At 32.6% G+C, this 19,902-nt stretch overlaps 2 protein-coding genes across 2 annotated transcripts; one reads left to right on the top strand and one right to left on the bottom strand.

Moving 5' to 3' along the window:
* The first annotated feature begins 731 nt into the window (after positions 1 to 731).
* LOC134722741 (uncharacterized) lies at positions 732 to 8,225 on the top strand. The gene is made up of 4 exons (XM_063586364.1): positions 732 to 792; positions 4,553 to 4,651; positions 6,376 to 6,538; positions 7,004 to 8,225. The coding sequence occupies exons 1-4, from the start codon at positions 732 to 734 to the stop codon at positions 8,223 to 8,225; spliced, it is 1,545 nt and encodes a 514-aa protein (XP_063442434.1).
* A 4,366-nt stretch (positions 8,226 to 12,591) lies between these two features.
* LOC134721428 (malonyl-CoA-acyl carrier protein transacylase, mitochondrial-like) lies at positions 12,592 to 19,843 on the bottom strand. Its single transcript, XM_063584433.1, has 4 exons — positions 19,039 to 19,843; positions 16,805 to 16,892; positions 14,710 to 14,930; positions 12,592 to 13,096 (listed from the first exon to the last, which is right to left on the bottom strand). Exons 1-4 carry the CDS (start codon positions 19,666 to 19,668, stop codon positions 12,698 to 12,700), a joined length of 1,338 nt encoding a protein of 445 aa, XP_063440503.1. The 5' UTR covers positions 19,669 to 19,843; the 3' UTR covers positions 12,592 to 12,697.
* Between the last annotated feature and the right edge of the window lie 59 nt (positions 19,844 to 19,902).

Below are 19,902 nucleotides of genomic sequence, written 5' to 3'. Positions count from 1 at the left end.
TTGACATTTATAAATTAAAATATTTGTCCTGCTGATATATGAAATTATGTGTCCGTACATACAACTCGTATAATTATTCCGAGGATTTATAAATTAAGAAAAACATAATAGTTGCCAAATTATAACTTTAAACGATTGTCTTTTTGACAAAATATCATCGATTGACCGAGTTCCTAATACAAGTCTCATTGTGTTCTTCCAATTAATCCATCCCACTTTATATATTTAAATGGTTTTGTCCCAACGCAGTAGAGCGAAGTCGTCAAATAATTTATTTCAGGTATCACAATTGTCTGTTGTTCATAATTCTTGGCATCTACCATTATTTCTTCCACGAATATGTTTCAAAATGATATCTTAAGTCGAAGCATATATATATGTACATATATCTACTTGATTTACAAATAAGTTATTATATTCAAGAAGGTAGGATATATTCAAACAATAAACATGATAAACTGAAAGTAAAATTCAAAAATCGTATTGGTAAAAATAATACTTTATGAGAGTCTAACCGTTCGTTTATTTGTATTCAAATTATGGAGTGCCGTCAAATTGACGAGCATGTGAGAATGTATTGCTCTAAAAGGATGTGCACAAAAAAGTTAGTGATTAACTTAAAATTGATGCACGAAATAACTTATGCCGAAGAGTCAATGATCATAGAGATTAGAAAGCATGAGAAAGAAAACAACGGTGACAAGTTTAAGAAAATACTTTCAAAATTAAGCATGACAGACCCAGGTCTGGCATTAGACACGATTGGTATTATTGGTGACAGCCTATTTAAAGGTACGTGTATTAGGAAAAGGAAAAAAAATATATATGTATAAAACAGAATATTGGACAAAAAATAACTCCTAAAAAAATTATGTACTGTGATACTATGGGTAAGAGTACCTAATATTCATAGTTGATCCCAATATGTTGCTCACCCTAAGTAAAAACATGGACATATTGAAAAATAGATAAGGCGGACGGAATTGTAGCTACGGTACGTCAGATGGAACATATTACTGGTAAAATGTAACCCGAAAGGTGCATATATTGGGATCAACCAAAACAAACTGGCGTTTCCAAAAGTATATACTAGTAGACGAAAATAAGATAAAGCTGGGAGAATCCATAACCCCCTTGCAGAGCGTGACTGGTTTGTTCAACATAGTTAACTATTTCCATCTTTGCATCACCACGCGGAAGGCGAATCCACACTAAGTCAGACTTTCGCAGGTAAACTGCCCTTTTACCACACATAATAATAAAAATAATGATGAAAAACAAAAGATACTCATTTAACCATATCAATCTTCCCTGAGGCCATCAAAAACAAACTATTAATACAAATAGTAAATACAACCAAACATAGTACAGTTAACTACACGTATATATTGTCAACGTATATTTGTTCCGCCTAACAGAAGTTCCAATGGAAACTTTGTTATAAACATTGCCATACTATCTATTCCTGTTGGAACAAATATTCTATACCATTTATTCCGTTAGGTACATATACTGTAATATTCATTCCTGTGGAAATAATATTCCAGAATATATTTTCCTTTTGGAACTTATATTATGAAGGAACTTCTATTCCGTGACACTATAAGGCTGCTTAAATAATGAATCAGCACATATGCATTTAATAGAAGAAAAATTACATTCTATTCATGTATATTAATTCTATAAAGTTAAAAACAAGTTTGAGCATTTTATCCTTAATGTGTCTAATTTCATTGTTTCCTTAATAGTATTTGGCGAATTATTCCAGGTAATAAGACCAGACAAGTTCAGAATTAGGTCTTTAAATAAAGTCCCGATGTTGTCGACCGGAGCTAAAAATTATAAAGATCAAAATACAAGCACTAAATTTTATTCGGTAGATAATCAAATGCTAGACCGTTCATACATTTTTAAACATTAAGACCGCTTAAAAATATTGTATCCTTTTTAATGTCATCCATTCCTGCTCTTGAAAACTTAAAAGTTAATGGAAAACCAAAAGGAACAGATAAAAGTAATAATGCGGCACTTTTATATAGCTTATGAATCCTTTTCATAATACAGTTTAAGGTAAAACCCCATACTGTACAACAGTATTTATAAAAATGACCATATAATTGATATTCATATCAACACCGAAGTGTTAACTGGGCTTGCGATACACTCGGGAACAAAAACATGCATCGCAGTTTCCAGTTTTCTTTCTGATCTAAAGATTGACTCCATGACTTGTAATATGTGTGTCCCTATTGGTGTCAACAATTAGACTGTGTGAGATGTGAGATTAACACCATCTGTGCTTATCGATCCTGGTATCATTTCTTCATTCCTCATAATAATTTATTCATATGGCTAATGAATTTTACGTCTTCTTCTTTAATTGTTACAATAGAGGCTTTATCTATATGGTTACCATTTGGGTTTTTTACCAGGTTTAGCAACCTCTAATAATGATAATATTATTCCAATCAATCGCGCACTTTGAACAACATTTGAAGCCCTGGTTCATAACTTTCACATTCACAATAACTTATTTTCATTGAAACCATTGTATTACATACATGCTACCCCTTTCGACTTTCGCATAATCTCTGAAATATATACTTCCTTTTGCGCACTGCTGTCATATTGAGTGATTTTTTTTGTGTCGTTAAATTCTAAAACGACTATCTTTATTTATATCTAGCTGTTAGTGAATATATGCTGAAGACCAACTGTAACTGTGGTATCCTTTATATAAACGTTACTGAGGTAGATGAGGTCAACAAAGTCAGTAAACAAACTTCTATAATTAGTTTATGTTTCTTTAAATAAATATTTAGTGAGAAGACAACATCAATATATCTTCATTGCTCTTTCTTGTTATGATGCGCATTACTTCTGTAAATCTTACTTTTAAGTTAAAAATTTAGTATAATTGTGGAAAATTATCAAAAACGTCAAATAAACTCATCAGGATTGAAGTGTTGTATTTACGGCAGACGTGCATTTCGCTCGAATCAAAATATGTTAAAAGGGCCAAACAAAGCGCGAAGCTGAAGACCAAAAATTCCTAAACGTTTTGCCGAATACAGCTAAGGTAATCTATTCCTGAGGTAAAAAAGCCTTAGTATTTCAAAAAATCAAAGTTCTGTTAACAGTTAATTTATAAAATAAGAACATATCAATGATAACTCAAGTCCACACAGAAGTGCTGACTACTGGGCTGGACGTGTTATATGAATGAGGAAGGACAGTAACTGAAGTTGTGAATACAAGACAATGGTAGGTGGCTAGTATCACAACAAATTTTTTTTTTATGGTTTTCGAAAGAACGAATTATCTTATTAGCCATCAAAACTGTCAATGTGTAACTGTTAAAGAGAATCAATTGATAATGATGTTTGGACGGGAATTAGCTAATACTTTTAAGTGGTATGAAGGAAGATCATGTACTTCATTTTTTATTGATTTATCTTAAAGACACAAAAGACCTTCGATTAAATAGTATTGATACAAAGTTTCTTTAAAATCGTCTTTTGATGTAGCAAAGTAGCTAACATTACTTTGATTTAAACTAGTGTTGTCAACGGTTAACCGGTCGAACGACCTAATACCGAATATCAAAATCGCTAACCGGTTAACAGGACTTTTTTTCAATATTGGTAGATTTGATATACATTTGTATTGAAATCATTAAATAGTTATGTTTTATTTAAAAATTTTCGTTGTGGTAATTAATTAGACAAATCATTTGTCCAGTATATTGATTGCTATTGTTAATCCTAAAAACATAAAATTAATTAGAACTTGTCTTTCAGCTCGGGGCAGGATCTTAAAGAAACATAATAAGTATACATGTTTTGTTTAACAGTAACTTAATTTAAATTAGTAATACGATTTACTTAATTATTTCGTTTTTGGTCTAGTTTTGTGTAGACCTAAATTTTAATGTGCAACAACCGTCGTGGTCTTAGTCTTACTTTAAACGAAAGAATAACTAAACAATTGTGAAATGCAAACCAATGTAAATGTAGTCAATGAATACGTGATAGTACGAGTAACATGCTTAAAGAAACAAGCAAACAAATCAAAGAAACAGATTATTTCCGGAGACAACAAGAGAAAAGGAAAGAATATTCGGTTTCAGACATATTCATTCTACGATATCAAGACGTTTATTTTTAAATTTTTCAATCTGAAATTGGTACAGACGCTTTAGTCGATACGATGTATTTGATTATTAAAAGTCAAACTTCGCCAGGAATCCACAAAGACATGCCTTATAATGCCAATGTACAATATTCACTTATAAAAGCGTAAATTTATTACTTGGATGAAAGGTTGTCAAATTGACACTCATACCACATCTTATATTTATGTGTTAGGTATTAAGGATAAGGTTTTCAAACCCCAAGTTAAACTGTACCGGTTAACCGGTTAATCGGTCGAACGATTATCTGAGTAACCGGTTAGGCAAAAGTGTACGATTTGACAACACTAATTTAAACAATAAATGTTTGCTGCATTTTTATCAACTCAAAGGTAGATAATTATCATTTCAAATATTTAGATGTACATCCTCAAAATGTTGTCGGTGTAGCAGAAGAACATACAGTCAGAGATTATGATATGGCGAAGACGGACCAGCCAGAACCCGAATCAATGCCAGGTAGTATGTTTGATTTTCATTATGTTTTGAAGTAGTTATCCTAAAAATATGTACTTCCAGGTAATACCACGGATGTATAAGAGTCATTGTCTGGTTTCTAGTAATTTTCCAATTCCCTTAAATGTGCAATAGCTTTTTGATTAAATGAATATAAGTAATATTTCGCCGATGTTCAAAATATTATAAACCTGAACCTACTAAAGGACTTATCAATATAACAAGGGATCGTATGAAATCCAAAAGAAACGATGCGTTGATATGGTTAGTGTTTCCTGTTATGCATGTAGCAACCGCCACGTGAATAGCCGTTAAGTCTCAATTTCGTGATAAGTAAATTTTATCGACTTTTAGTTTTCTGGTATCTATCGATCCATGACTTCGAAAACATGTCACTAGTGCGTTGAGACTAGCCTTATCGTATGGACCAACACATTAAGGATTGTGACCATCAAACTCACGAGTCGTCGATATCATTCATTGATATGATAATTACTCTGTTGGGGCACCATTTTTGTGAGTTGAATTCACATGCTACTGAAATCCGAATGGTATGAGCATGCCCGAGCGTAATACGATGGAGGGTTCAGATTCTATTATCATATACTTTTAAAGACTAAATAACATATGATTTTTACTGTATGATAATAGCATTCAATTGACGTAAATTCCATATTTTTCGAATTGATAACTAGCGGACTGATATGAAAAGTTTATCGCATGCTTCGATTGTTATCACATGCCTTGCTGTAACGTTATCGCATGGCATTCCGTTGATACTCGGCGAATAGACCTCAATGCTATGTTTTCAGTGAAAATCATTACAAAGTAGTGTACAAGACAATTATTTGGATACTGAAAAGTTTATTGTGTAAAAAAAACAACAAAAAAAACACAAATTATTAAATAAAATGCATTTTTTTTAAAAGTTTCAACCATAATTTAGAAAGTTACTTTAAAATAGGTTGAGTTTTTCAAACAGTGTTCATTATGGATATTGTTGAATTTAATTTTTTTTATTATCAAAATATTTTTCTTCTCTGTTGAGGCATATGCTTGAAAGATTTCACACAATGTACTAAATTTGGGATCCAACGTCCACAAAATTTTCACCCTTTGAAGTTCTATTTGGGAACCAGGTAAAATGATCAATTTATGAATCTGTTATTTTTCTCCATTGTTGAAGCATATGATGAATAAACTCATCATAGATACCAAGACTAAATTTTGTATATACGCCAGACGCGCGTTTCGTCTACAAAAGACTCATCAGTGACGCTCGAATCCAAAAAAGTTATAAATTTTTTTTTTTTTAAATTATTACATGGCATTTTTCATATCGCATGTATTATATCAGCCATCGGTAAATATCAGACCTCGAGTCATGCAGCTCTTGGGCTGATATTGAACCTAGGGCTGATAATACATGCGATATGAAAAATGCCATGTAATATATAATCTGATAATATAAGTCGTCAATCTGTCTCAATATCGAGAAAGATATCAGGTTATGAAGTAGACCTTAAATTGGATTATACGATAAGCATGTATATGGTCTGTAATGGTAAACGGCAATCTATTGCATCAATTTTGAATAAAAATGTTCGGTCTATATTTTCTGTTATTTGAGATAACTTGGATGTTGTTTTTTTTTTCGTATTGGTATTTTTACTTTAAGTTCAGATTTCGACCGTACTAATTTTCTATTTAAACACATTTGGTTACAGCTATCAAGCCGAATCCTCCACTTATACCAGATAGTCTGGATGATTTGATAGACATTATTAAGAATGCTGCACAAGAGAGACAAACTGTAAAAACGTTTGGAACAAAGAGTTCTATGGAATTGACTGGTATAGGCGAAACAAATGTCATCCAAATAGACATGAGGTAACAACACATATCAATTTTAAGTTATTTGACAATTTTTTTAAATGTTTTTTTAATTAAAATTCGGGATAGAGACTTTTTTTCCTCTGCTACATTTATATTCTGATTCGACAAAATACTCAATGTTTAACGTATTTTGATTACTGGACTAGCACTGTATGTTATTGCATATGTCCAAGCACGTTCGGTGATAATCCTGTATGCATTAGGTCAACCTGTACTACCTTTTTTTCATCAAAATTTTTCTATTTAGGCTCGTGCTACTGTTAAATTTTGATAATTCTGATTGGTTTATTTTTCTATCAAAACTAAACAATTGCTACATTATGATGCAAACGAAATATGGTTTTTAAAAAAACATTTAGTTTAGTCTCAAAGATAAGCAAGATAAATGACCTGTGCTTTCTTCAAATCTATCTTAAGCATTTTACTTATGTGAAACTGAAATATCATATATAATTTCAGTCAATTGAATGAAGTCATCAATATTAAAAGAGAACTCCTTAAGGATGAATTCCAGGGACAGTTTGATGACAGGATGTTCTGCTCTTTTGAAGCAGGGGTTACGATAAAACGTGTTCAATACTATCTTTGGCCTGTTGAATTTAGGGAAACTAAACATCCGGAGCAGTATAGAGTTTTGTCAAAACAAACAGGTTGCACCAATTTATCTTTAAGGGACACTATAGCGTATGGTGGCCAAGGAAATAGTTTCAAAAAGTCGATTATTGAAGAAATGGTCTTGTCGGTCTGTTTATTGACGGTAAACAAAATAGGTGAAGTTGTAAAGAAGCAAATTGAACCAACAAATGGCATAACTAACCCTGCAGCGTTTGAAAAGAAGTTCAAAGGACGCATCCTCATTCAGGATGATATAACTTTTCATGCGGCCCTTGGTAACATTGTTGGTTTAGAAATTGTTTATTCATATACTCTTCGTGCTGACAATGCATATTATCTAACGGAAAACCGTTACATGGTCACGTGGGAGGAAGCACAGAATGAAATTCCAATACTATATAACCGAAATATAAATGAACGAGAACGGAAACCAGGTTCCCTGCACAGTTTTGAATTATTCATTAGTCCGTATCCTATGTTGCCAGGAGGTCCAGTCGATGTCATAATATGTACCTTCGAGTATTCAAGCGGTTTTCCAAAAGGTAGTCGACCACGCTGGAATATCATTCCTCATGAATGTGTGCGTTTAGGTTTTGTTCGGGCTTGTGAAACAAATCCAGATATTATTCCCTTGCTTATGAATAACATTATGCGATGTACAATCACTCAGGAGCCTGTCACTATGAATGTTCCCAATGCTTTGGATCCTTTATCGGGTTTAAAAGAATCTGGTCAGGTTACCGTAAGCGAGTGTTCTATCGAAACGCAAACTCCAGCTGATGTCATCAAAAAGATTCAATCTTTGGTAGATTGTTATCAAACTATTCGAGGCGAAAACAAACATCAATTGGCAACTTCTCCGTTTGTTGTGAGGTTTTCTGTGCCGTCCGGTGTACATATGCCTACGCAGTATAATCGACTGACAACGACGATAAGCAGCAATTTATTGGTGGGAACACCAAATGCCGATAATACTCTACAGCAGTTTGAAGATTTGATGCAAAACGAATCATACCATGTTGACGACCCAGATGACTTTGGGTATGGTACAAGATGCAGATGTTAACAGCTTGAGGCAGGTGTATCCAACAAATCATGATGATGATAAGGGTCGTGTTGCTTCTTTCAAACGTGTCATTCAGTACCTTAACACAAAACCGATTTTCGGGAAAGCTTTGTTAAAGTTTTTTACACAGCAAAATTAACAAGAGTGCACATTATGAAATGGCTTACATTCTTTACTAACCATTGTTATTATCTTAATAGTTCTAAGATTTAGTAAAACTCAGATAAATCAAACTGGAAATAAATGTACACCTTACAATCTTTCCATACACCAAATATGCTTTAAATATTGTTGACCTATTGCTCGTCAATAAAACAAACTTTGATAACAAGGGAACTTAGCATTGATCAACGAACCATGACAATGAGGCCAATGTCAGGTGAACTCTGATTACTCATACGAGAGAAATTAAGGATTCTAAAAATCTTAACTTTTTTTCGAGTAACCATGAAATTTAAGTCAAGGACAATGCACATTAATGAACGAAAACTTTATAACATAAGGCATCTATATACAAAGTATGAATGATCCAGGTCTTCTACCTTCTGTAATATTAAGTTTCTAAAAGGGTAGCAAACACCGTCACTGCTGGATGAGTATCCCCATGTAAAGCTTTCATGTAAAGAACCGATAATGACTAATGTAGGTCCAAACTAAACTTAATGTGTCCAGTTTTACAAAATGTTATGAAGTTATATGTGGTATACTTCTAACAAAGTGGGATATTTTTTTAAATCATATAGGTAAAGACTGCATGGTTAAACAAAAACGAAAAATTTAATTCCTTTAGGATATTCAAAATATGTTTAAAGGAACAGAATGATGAATAAATGTTCAATGTTAGCCATAAATAAAACTGAAATTACACATGTGAAACAACTTTCAAACTAAAACCAGATGCTCCGCAGGGCGCAGCTTTATACGACCGCAGAGGTTGAACCCTGAACGGTTGGGCAAGTATGGACACACATTCAAGCTGGATTCAGCTCTAAATTTGGATTGTGATTAAACAGTTGACACAGCATAGGTTTCTGACACAGAATAAATGTGGTATAATAAACTTTAAAAATTTTGTTTGCCTTTGATCAATTCACTTTGATGTTGAATATTAATCCACTCAAAAAATGTTTGAAGATATTTTCTTTTTATTTATGAAATCTGAAATGAAAAAAATGACCCCCCCCCCCCCCAATTTTTTTTTCACATCTCCCTTTCCCTTATTTCAAAACTGATCTCAATTCAAATTTCTAATGAAGTTTGCAACAATAACTACTCATTTAAATACATTATAAAATATCAAAATGTAAAAAAGTGCTTGTTATCACTGAATAAAGATTGTTTTAATTTATCAGTTGATAGTAAAAGTGAATATACATTATATATTGTATAAAACAATGATTTAAGTTGATTCAACTACTATTCTGGACAAAGAAAGATAACTCCAATTGAAAATTTCTTGCTATTGCACAATATTGTGCAATTAAATACTTCTTGCTATTGCGCAATACTGTGCAATTGAAAATATTTGCTATTGCACAATACTGTGCAATTGATGATTTCTTGTTATTGCACAATACTGTGCAATTGAAGATTTCTTGCTCTTGCTGATTACTGTGCAATTGAAAATTTGAAGACCAATTTGAAAACGGGACCAAAAATTAAGAATCTCCATACACAGTTAGATTGGGCATATCAAAGAACCCCATTTATTCAATTTTTGATGAAATCAAACAAAGTTTAATTTTGGATCCTTTGGGCCCCTTATTCCTAAACTGTTGGGACCACAACTCCCGAAATCAATCCCAACCTTCCTTCTATGGTCATAATACTTGTGTTTAAATTTCATATATTTCCATTTAGTTATACTAAAGTTATGGTGCGAAAACCAAAAAAATGCTTATTTGGGTCCCTTTTTGGCCCCAAATTCCTAAACTGTTCGGACCTCACTTCCCAAAATCAATCTCAACCTTCCTTTGTGGTCATTAACCTTGTATTTAAATTTCATTGATTTCTATTTACCTTTACTAAAGTTATTGTGTGAAAACCAAGAATAATGCTTATTTGGGCCCTTTTTTGGCCCCCATTTCCTAAAATTGTTTGGACCTCAACTCCCAAAATCAATCCCAATCTTTCTTTTGTGGTCATCAACCTTGTGTCAAAATTTCATAGATTTCGATTTACATAAACTAAAGTTATAGTGCGAAAACCAAGAAAGTGCTTATTTGGGCCCTTTTTGGCCCCCATTTCCTAAAATGTTGGGACCAAAACTGCCAAAATCAATCCTAACCTTCCTTGTGTGCTCATAAACCTTGTGTTAAATTTCATAGATTTCTATTCACTTTAACTAAAGTTAGAGTGCGAAAATTAAAAGTATTCAGACGACGACAACAACAATGACGCAGACAACAACGCTAACGTGATACCAATATACCACATTGAGGCTGTATAAAAAGGGAAAAGGGAAAAGCCATTTGAGAGAAATTTCTATTCTTAATAAAAAGTAAATTCACCAAAATCAAAACAGAAAAATCCTAATAACATGGCAAAATAAAGAGCTCAAATGCATCAAGCATGTGGATAACAACTTTTATATTCCTGACTTGGTACAGGCATTTTCTTATGAAGAAAATTATGGATTAAAGTAGCAGTGACCAGTTTGGATAAATAGTTGGCTGTCAAATTTTATTCTGAAAGGTGCTGACTGCAAAAGGATCATCCATGCCAAGGTCTCAATAGGTCAAGTGGTCTTCAAAGATTTTTTAATTTTAGGAATGGATAAAAAGCTTGATTTTCCTAAAAGGCAAAATTGCCAAAGTATATATTCTGACATTGAGCACATGTTTTAAACTATAGAACCAGAAGATGAGTGTGGCAATTTTCATTTCAACTGGGCATATCTCGTAGTTTCAGTGTATTTTTTTTATAGTTAAAAAATTACTGCATGACAATTGACCAGGATTAAGGGTGTGATCACTAATGGCAATGGCTCACTCACACTTGTCCTCTACACTTTGTGTATGTGCAAATAAATAAAGAAAAGGAAACTGGAAATAGAAATTTTTAAGAGAAAATTAAAATTTCAAAAGTGGTTACCAATAAATCATATTTATTTAACAATAAGTACCTTCTCTGCTTTAATAAATGCTTCTTAGTTAAAATGTAAATTGAATCGTTAATAATAAAACAACAAATATGAAAGAGGACAAGTAAAGCAAACATATATCTGTTTATATACTTCAAAATTTTAACAATTTTCATAGACATTAATTTCCCCGAAACCCAAAAATTTATTTTTTTTATGTAAATATTTAATAACATTCCAAGCATAGTAATGTGATATTTGATTACTTATATATGTGTATTTTGTATTTCAAATGAAATTCATTTTCTAAAGTTTCTCTATGCTTGTATTATTTACATCATATTTCTCTTTTTATTATATTCTCTAAGTCTCTCCTTGTGTATGCATACATATCATATTAAGTATAGTAAGTTAAAGATATGATTAAAAACCAACAAAATATTCAAGCAAAAAAGCACAATAATATATCTGAGGAAATGATATTGAAAATCAACAGCAAAGTTTCAAGCAGGATTGACTGCAATATCTATTACATTGTATTAATTGTGAAATAATGGATGATTGTATGACACAAATCATGCATATATTACATAGTTATTTCCTTCCAACCAATATGTATTTAATAATTACTATATCAATCAGTTAATAATTTGAATATCATAAAACAAATTCAAAAAAATATCAGTGTTTAATGTGTTTGATGTTATTTAATGTTGTGTCCTATTGATTTTTAGAGTTAGGCTTTTTAGTGTGTTCTTATGTTGTTTTTTTTTACACTACTGTACCAGGTTAGGGGAAGGTTGAGCGCTCACAAACAAGTTTGAACCTGTACCTCCTTTATGTGCATGTCCCAAGTCAGGAGACTGTAGTTTATTGGTTCTTGTTTGCTCATGTTTGTCATATTGGTTTTTCATAAACTTATGCGTTATAAATTAGGCTGTCAGTTTTCTTGTTTCAATTGTTTCACCTTTTTCTTGTCAGAGCCTTTTAAAGCTGACTTAACAGTATGTGTTTTTAGCATTGATGAAGGATGTATAGTGCAAAAAAATTGCATCTATCCACTCATTTGAATTCTGGTGGATAGGTGTATCGTTGGTAATCATACAACATCTCCTTTTCTTTAGAAAATTAAAATTATTGATACTAACTCTTACATGTATTTGAACTGATTTAAGAGATGCTCAGATTTAGAAAGTGTCCAATGCATTCAAGGAAAACATTTTTTCAACTGTATCAATACTGATTTGTCGGATATATAATTAATTGAATTATCTGAAACATTAAAATATTATTTTAATAATTTAATATGAAAAACTGTATCATGCCGACTACAATTTTTAACAGAATCATATTTCACTCAGTATCATATTTCAAAAGGCTTCACTTGTCATTAGACTTGTATATTTCTGTAATTTTTAAATGCTTTGTTGTTCATTTTGTCTAAGAAAATTCCCAGCTGTTTGCCTGGTCCACATTCATATGTATATGGAAATGCCGATTTAGTTTTGTCTCTTGTGAATAGCGTTGACATTATTTGTTCCCATTTCACTGGTCTCACGAGTTGATTAACAACAGTCTTATGGAAATTGACGTTATTCTGCAGTCTATTAGAAGTCACATTTGACAATATAGGAAATTTTGGACGATGTATTTCTATCCGTCTTAATGCATAACTGACAGGTTTCCTTGCTGAATCCATTAAGGGAGTGTGAAAAGCCCCGCTTACTGGTATACGTTTACAACTTCTTATTCCAAAATCTTTTTTATTCTTCTCTATGAAGTCTAATGCCTGTAAAATATGAATGCTTATTTGAACGAACTGCAATATAAAAATATGAATTGCAATGGTAAAAATAATAATAAATCTTATAATTCAAGGTCTTTTACCTTCCAATGTATTTATATTACATAGAAGTACATGTTTCTGTGCATATAATCTGTGTATTACTGGTAAATTATTAAGCCAGGGATTTGGTTACCACAAATTACTTAAAACCTTTACTAAAATCTGTTGATACCTGTATCTTGGCATTACACAAGCTCATGTTTTTCTCTGACTGCTTATGACGTTTTTACAATAAATCCATTGGATGCTGGATGTGTTCTGATTGATAATTTAGTCTAAGATGCAAATTTATTTCATTACTTGTTAGTGGCTTTGAACTAGCTGTCAGTAACTGAGAGTACTCTCAAATCTGTACTTAGTGTCTTTTTGTTAATGGGATATCGATCGATATACAAGTACTGGTCACCTCAACTCTGTGTAGTATTTGTATTTGTACCCATCTGATGAGTTTAGCCTTTTTCAACTGATTTTTATAGTCGCTCTTATGTTGTACTGTTACACCATGTTCCAGGTAAGAGGGAGGTTTATGACTCACTAACATGTTAATTCAGTGGTTGTCATTTGTTTATGTTCTACATATTTGTTTTTCTTCTTTTTTTGTTCATAAAGGAGTAAGTTCGGTAAGGGCCATATTTGGCCCCCATTATAAAGTTCATAGTTGGATATAATTGTTTTAAGTTGCCTTAAAGACATGTGAAAAAGTTAAACAGAACTGTTTTTTTTCAAAGTTCAATTCTAACATGTTGATTTTTACATCCCAGAAAGGTCAAGATAAGGGATTTTGGTGAAATTTGACAAAATCAGCTGGATTTAACCAAACAAAGGACTAGGAAACATAGACAGCGGGCATCAACAAGCTTAATATTTAAAAAAAAACATGTGAAATATGTTCACAAACATTATTTTAAAAGAATTTTGTTGTCGAGGTATGCACTCTTTGTTTTCTGTCTAATAATCTATAGAAATTTACCCATTTTCATTGATTTTTTCGTGAAAAATCAATATGAGTACATCTTGTGACGTCATAATAAAACGCAGGAATGTAAAATTTCAACAAAATGGCTTATATCCTAGCTAGTCAATGTATTAGTTATTATTTGTCATGACATTGGTCAATAAATTCAAATTTGAAATTTACGCTAAAAAAGGGGGCCATTTTAGGACCTTATCGAACATACTCCTTAAGCTGTTAGTTTTTCTCATTTGAATTGTTTTACATTGTCATTTCATGGACTTTATAGCTTACTATGCAATACGGGCTTTGGTCATTGTTGAAGGCTGTACGGTGACCTGTCGTTAATTTTTGTGTCAATTGGTCTCTTGTGGAGAGTAGTCTCATTTGCAATACACCAAATCATTTTTTTTACAGTAAAAAATGTTTGATGTCATTATGGAAAGATTTTGAAAAAAAATACTGCCAGGGGTTATGTAGGAAAAAAGGATGAAAAAGGCAGAGGAATGGATAAAACTTAAACAAATAAATGGTAAGAAAATATTGATGTCTCAGTACAGAAACTGTGAAGCTCATTCAAAATAGAGTAAGAACCTCTTTGTACCTCTTCATGTCCAGCTATAACTTTAACCTCAGGGAACAGATAGCTGGCTATTCTACACACAGGATCTTCTATATGATGTTGCTCCTTGCAATACTGTTTAGCTGCTTCTGTAGCTAGATTCAGTTTGGTTCCCCAGAAACAAAATACTGTCATCATTCCGCTAGGTGTCTCCTCTGAGGCTCTCTGCATTGCCTGAGCTCTTACTTTGACCACACTGAGGGCTGAAAATAGTGACAGATAATAAGTATAAGAACTTTAAGCTTCTTTTTTTTTTTTGACATTATATAATTATAAGTCTTGTGACAATGACCACAATGATTCTTTTATCTGGGTTGAGATAATTGAGCCAGCAATCTAATGACACAAATAACAAAAAGGCATCTCAGCAATCTAATGACACAAATAACAAAAAGGCATCTCATTTAAAGGTACACAATTTTTTTGCATTTTGAAACTTCAGCAAGACAGCACCAGTCTTTATATTAAGGCTATATTATATCCACTGTGCAAGATGCTCATTTTTAGCTGCTGATTTTTTTCAGTCATAGTGTTGTTGATGATATTTTATATGTGATGTTGATTCTGATTCAGTTAAATTCACGCTGGCTTATCTACTAGTGCTGAATAATTCACCATAGATTAAGGTGACAGTTTGGGGATAAAGGGAATCACACTTTAATTTATAGCTGTCTCATAAATCATGATCATGTACATGTATATTACTGCACTGGAGGCGCATTTATATAAGCTACATTTCTTTACCTCAATCCAAATAAGATGGTATCTGAGATTCATGAAATGAATACTTAGTAAACCAAAGTAATAAGTTAGAAATCAGGTAATAAAATTGGTTCTCTCATGTTAAGAGGGACTAGTACACATTTTTGTTTAGGGGCCATCTGAAGCCCACCCCTGGGTGCAGATTTCACACTGTATTGAAGACCCTTTGGTGGCCTTGGCCTGTTTTCTGCTGGTTGGTCTGGTTGTTGTCTCTTTGACACATTCCCTGTTTTCATTCTCAATTTTATGTTTATTGTAGTAATTAAGAAAAAAATAAATAGACTTACACCATGTATACCTATATATTATATACATTTCTTGTACTATAGGATAAAAAGCTAAAAGGCTGACCAACAGACACTACAAATTATGGTCTAGATGCTAAGTGGGAGATGTGTGTCAGCTTAGAAGTGGTCATATCTCCCTAATAGACTACATGTATCAAGTCCAGCTATATTGACCATGCACTTGTTGTTAATTGCTGTTTCATTTTGGTCTCTTGTGGAGAGTTGTCTCATTGGCAATCATACCACATCTTCTTTTTTATACTTGTTGCTAATTTTGTTTCCTTTGTATCTGACATTCAGCATGTTCGATATTTTTAGCAGATCCTATTTATCCTTTTTTCAGAGTTATTGATAATCAGAGATCCCCATAATCTATTTAAGATCACAATTGGCATCGTCTAATACTAATTAATAATCCCTTCCATAGTTCACAATCTATTTGACAGGTTTTTTTTTAGAAAGATATGAAAAAGTGTGGTAATCAGTGTTATAAATGCTTGTTATCATGGTTATAATGGGCCCTGGGATTAAGCCCAATAAAAGTTTAAGGCAGATATACATGATATATTTATAGCTTAATTATTTTGTGCTCTATTTAATCTAACTGATAAATCTCATCATTGCACGACTGTGACACTACACTAAATGATGTTGTTTAGTTTCAGAGTCATGCAATGAGGAGGTTTATTAGTAATTTTTTTTGTCAGAGTCATGCTATTTTAACTTTTTAAATCAAATTCAATTATTTAAGAATGACATTTAAATAAACAATCTTATATATATATATACTGTAAATTCAGAAATTATTGCATGCATTTATTATTGCGATTTTGTCATTCATGTTACATTGTTAAATGCGATTTTAGTTTTTACGATATTTGAGAAAACTTCTGTTTGACTCATCATGTTCATATGAAATATTTCAAAATGCGAGTTTAAACTATTGCGTTTACAACTTTGTCGCATTTTTCGCAATAATAAAAAACCTTGCATTAATTTCTAAATTTACAGTAGTTATATGTAAGTACCATCTTCAAAAGACATCATTCCAGCAAACACCATAGCAGCAAACTCTCCGACACTGTAACCAGCTGTAGCAATGGTATTCTCTATACCCTGTAATACAACAAAATCATGATATAAATGTACTTATCATATCAAACTCTCCAACACTGTAACCAGCTGTAGCAATGGTATTCTCTATACCCTGTAATACAACAAAATCATGATATAAATGTACTTATCATATCAAACTCTCCAACACTGTAACCAGCTGTAGCAATGGTATTCTCTATACCCTGTAATACAACAAAATCATGATATAAATGTACTTATCATATCAAACTCTCCAACACTGTAACCAGCTGTAGCAATGGTATTCTCTATACCCTGTAATACAACAAAATCATGATATAAATGTACTTATCATATCAAACTCTCCAACACTGTAACCAGCTGTAGCAATGGTATTCTCTATACCCTGTAATACAACAAAATCATGATATAAATGTACTTATCATATCAATTGATTTTTCTATTCATCTTTTCAATCATTTCCCCATTTTCAACTTATACACAAGAAATATTCTTCCAGTATGAACTGTTTTTACACCAAGGGTTATCATGGTTATAGCAGGCAACAAATATTCTATTTTGTTTAAAATGGTCGTTTGATCAACATGAAAAGTTCTGCTGCCAGGCAAATATTGGTTTAAAACCAATTTGTCTCACAACAGGCCACTTACTGTTTCAGACCCCTCAACATGCTCAAAAAGAGTTTTGTGAGGGTTCTTTGAAAAGCAATGCACATTGTATTGTAGCGGTTTAGGGTATATAATGTAGGTTTGTATATACATGATATACATCTCTTTCTGGCTACTAAGTAAACACTCACTTTGACTTTCGCGTTCGTCATTTACTGCTAGCCAACCTGTACATTTTGCTGTATACAATGGTATATAAAGACATTTGATGAACATTGTATATACTTATATATTGTTATTGTATGTAAACATTGTTAGTAAGGTCTCTGGGAATAATAATATAGAGTTCGTCTTCACTGTTTGACCATGGGGGGTCCCCTGACTGAATGACTGTCCCCCTTTCTGTTTACCCTTATTTCACACGTTCCCGCTTATTACATTGTTATTTTATTAGCATAAGGCATAACTATTATAACCTGGGCCCCTACATGCTAAGAGTAAGCTTAGATATAAGCCCTGTTTGTCCATTTCCCGACTCGACAGAATGTCAACATTCCCATCGCCGCCATTTGCATCACTATGTTTATTGACTTCAGTGAGCTAATGACCAAGATGGCCTGAGATCAGCATCCAATTTGAAATAACTTAGGCATTTACAAGACAGCAAATATAACATGTGGAACGTATATTAAAATCTATATAAGAACACATAACAGTTACTAAGGATGTGACGTTACATATGAAACACCAAAGTATAGTGTTACGTTATGCGCCGTTAAAGTCATTACACAATTAGCATAACATAATTTGCCCACCATCTCTATAGGGGCACAAGACGTTGGTGTTACAGATGTATAAAAGGGTAAAAGTATTCCATGAACATGGGACTTTTGTGGAAGCTAAGATTTAATGTCCCTGTTCAACAGCCAAATTACTCTAAAGAAATACTCGACCTATTGCACAGCTACCACCACTTGTTACGTGTAACTGGGATGGGGTGTTTGATATTTTTAACCCATAGGGTCGTGCACATGGGATTTGAAGAGCAATGCAAAACTGCGAAAGTTAACCAAATGTGAACTTTCTATTTCTATGTACATGATGTACATGTAGCAACATACATGTACCAGCAGCGCCTGCTTAGGAACTATATAGATATAGGAAGATGTGGTGTGAGTGCCAATGAGACAACTCTCCATCAAAATAACAATTTAAAAATTAAACCATTATAGGTTAAAGTACGGCCTTCAATACATGTATATCTCCCGCTTGATACAAGATTCCCTCACTTGTATCTGCTATCATGATTTCCTTGATGTAGGGTTGCTGCTCACAAGGAAGCTATCAAATTTCCAAATGACTAAGGTCAAATCATCAAAACCCCTTTGCACGACAGGTGCCACATGTGGACCAGGATCTGCTTTGTACCCAGAGAATATACATGTGTATAACAATAACTGTAGAAATATAATACTATGTATACAGGTAATGTTGTAACACATTGTACATTTTGTATATGTAACTGTAAAAATCTTTTTATTATTGTTCATGTTGTTTACCTGAAAGTTTTCTTCTTTTAATCTCTCAATAGCTGCAACAGATGTCACAAATACAGCAGGCTGACAATGTATAGTTTTATCAAGTTCTGATTTTGGACCATACAGACATAGTTTTAGTAAATCATATTTCAGTATTTCACTAGCATGGTCATATAGTCCTTTGACACCTGGAAAGGGTAATAATTGTTTACCCATGCCAACAAACTGGCTTCCTTGCCCAGGAAAAAAAGTAAATGATTTTGTCTCTGGGTCAATTTCCGGTCTTATTATTTGTGAATGTTTTTCATGTTCTTTTGATTTATGATTGTCATCAACATCTGATGAAAAAGTCTCTACAAATCCTTTATCTTTATCTGAATTTATAATCATATCATTAAGCATTCCCTTGACTTGATGTTTGCCATGGTTTTCATATTCTGATGTCCTTGTAACAGATCTAGAATGTAACGAATCAGCTTGTCGGTTTCTATGTCTTCTAGGTACATAACTTGCATCGCTTGCAGTGTCAACTGCTTGTTCGTCTGTTTTTTTGGAACAAAACATCCGAAAACGGATCAGAAATCTGGCATCATTTATCATCTGTCTTGACGCGACAGAGAAAATATAGTCTTTTAACAATAATGGGAACATGGTTTTCAGTAAGTCGCATAAACCTTAGTTGTCAATCACTTATAAGAGTGACAATTTGTAAAAATTTTGGCCTCCATGTGCTCATGTTTACAATTAGCTATCGGAAATGAGTCGTACTCCGAAAATGAGATTCATCTTTTTACGACATATACTTTAGTATCATAAACATTTAAAATCTGTTTCAAAAATTCAAATTTTAATCTATTTTGGTCTATAATGATTAAATTTGTGTTT

This window comes from Mytilus trossulus, chromosome 6 (genome assembly GCF_036588685.1).
Source record: "Mytilus trossulus isolate FHL-02 chromosome 6, PNRI_Mtr1.1.1.hap1, whole genome shotgun sequence".
Taxonomy (NCBI): domain Eukaryota; kingdom Metazoa; phylum Mollusca; class Bivalvia; order Mytilida; family Mytilidae; genus Mytilus; species Mytilus trossulus.
The sequence above is the reverse complement of the archived record's forward strand: the minus strand, read 5'-3'. Positions and strand labels throughout refer to the sequence as shown.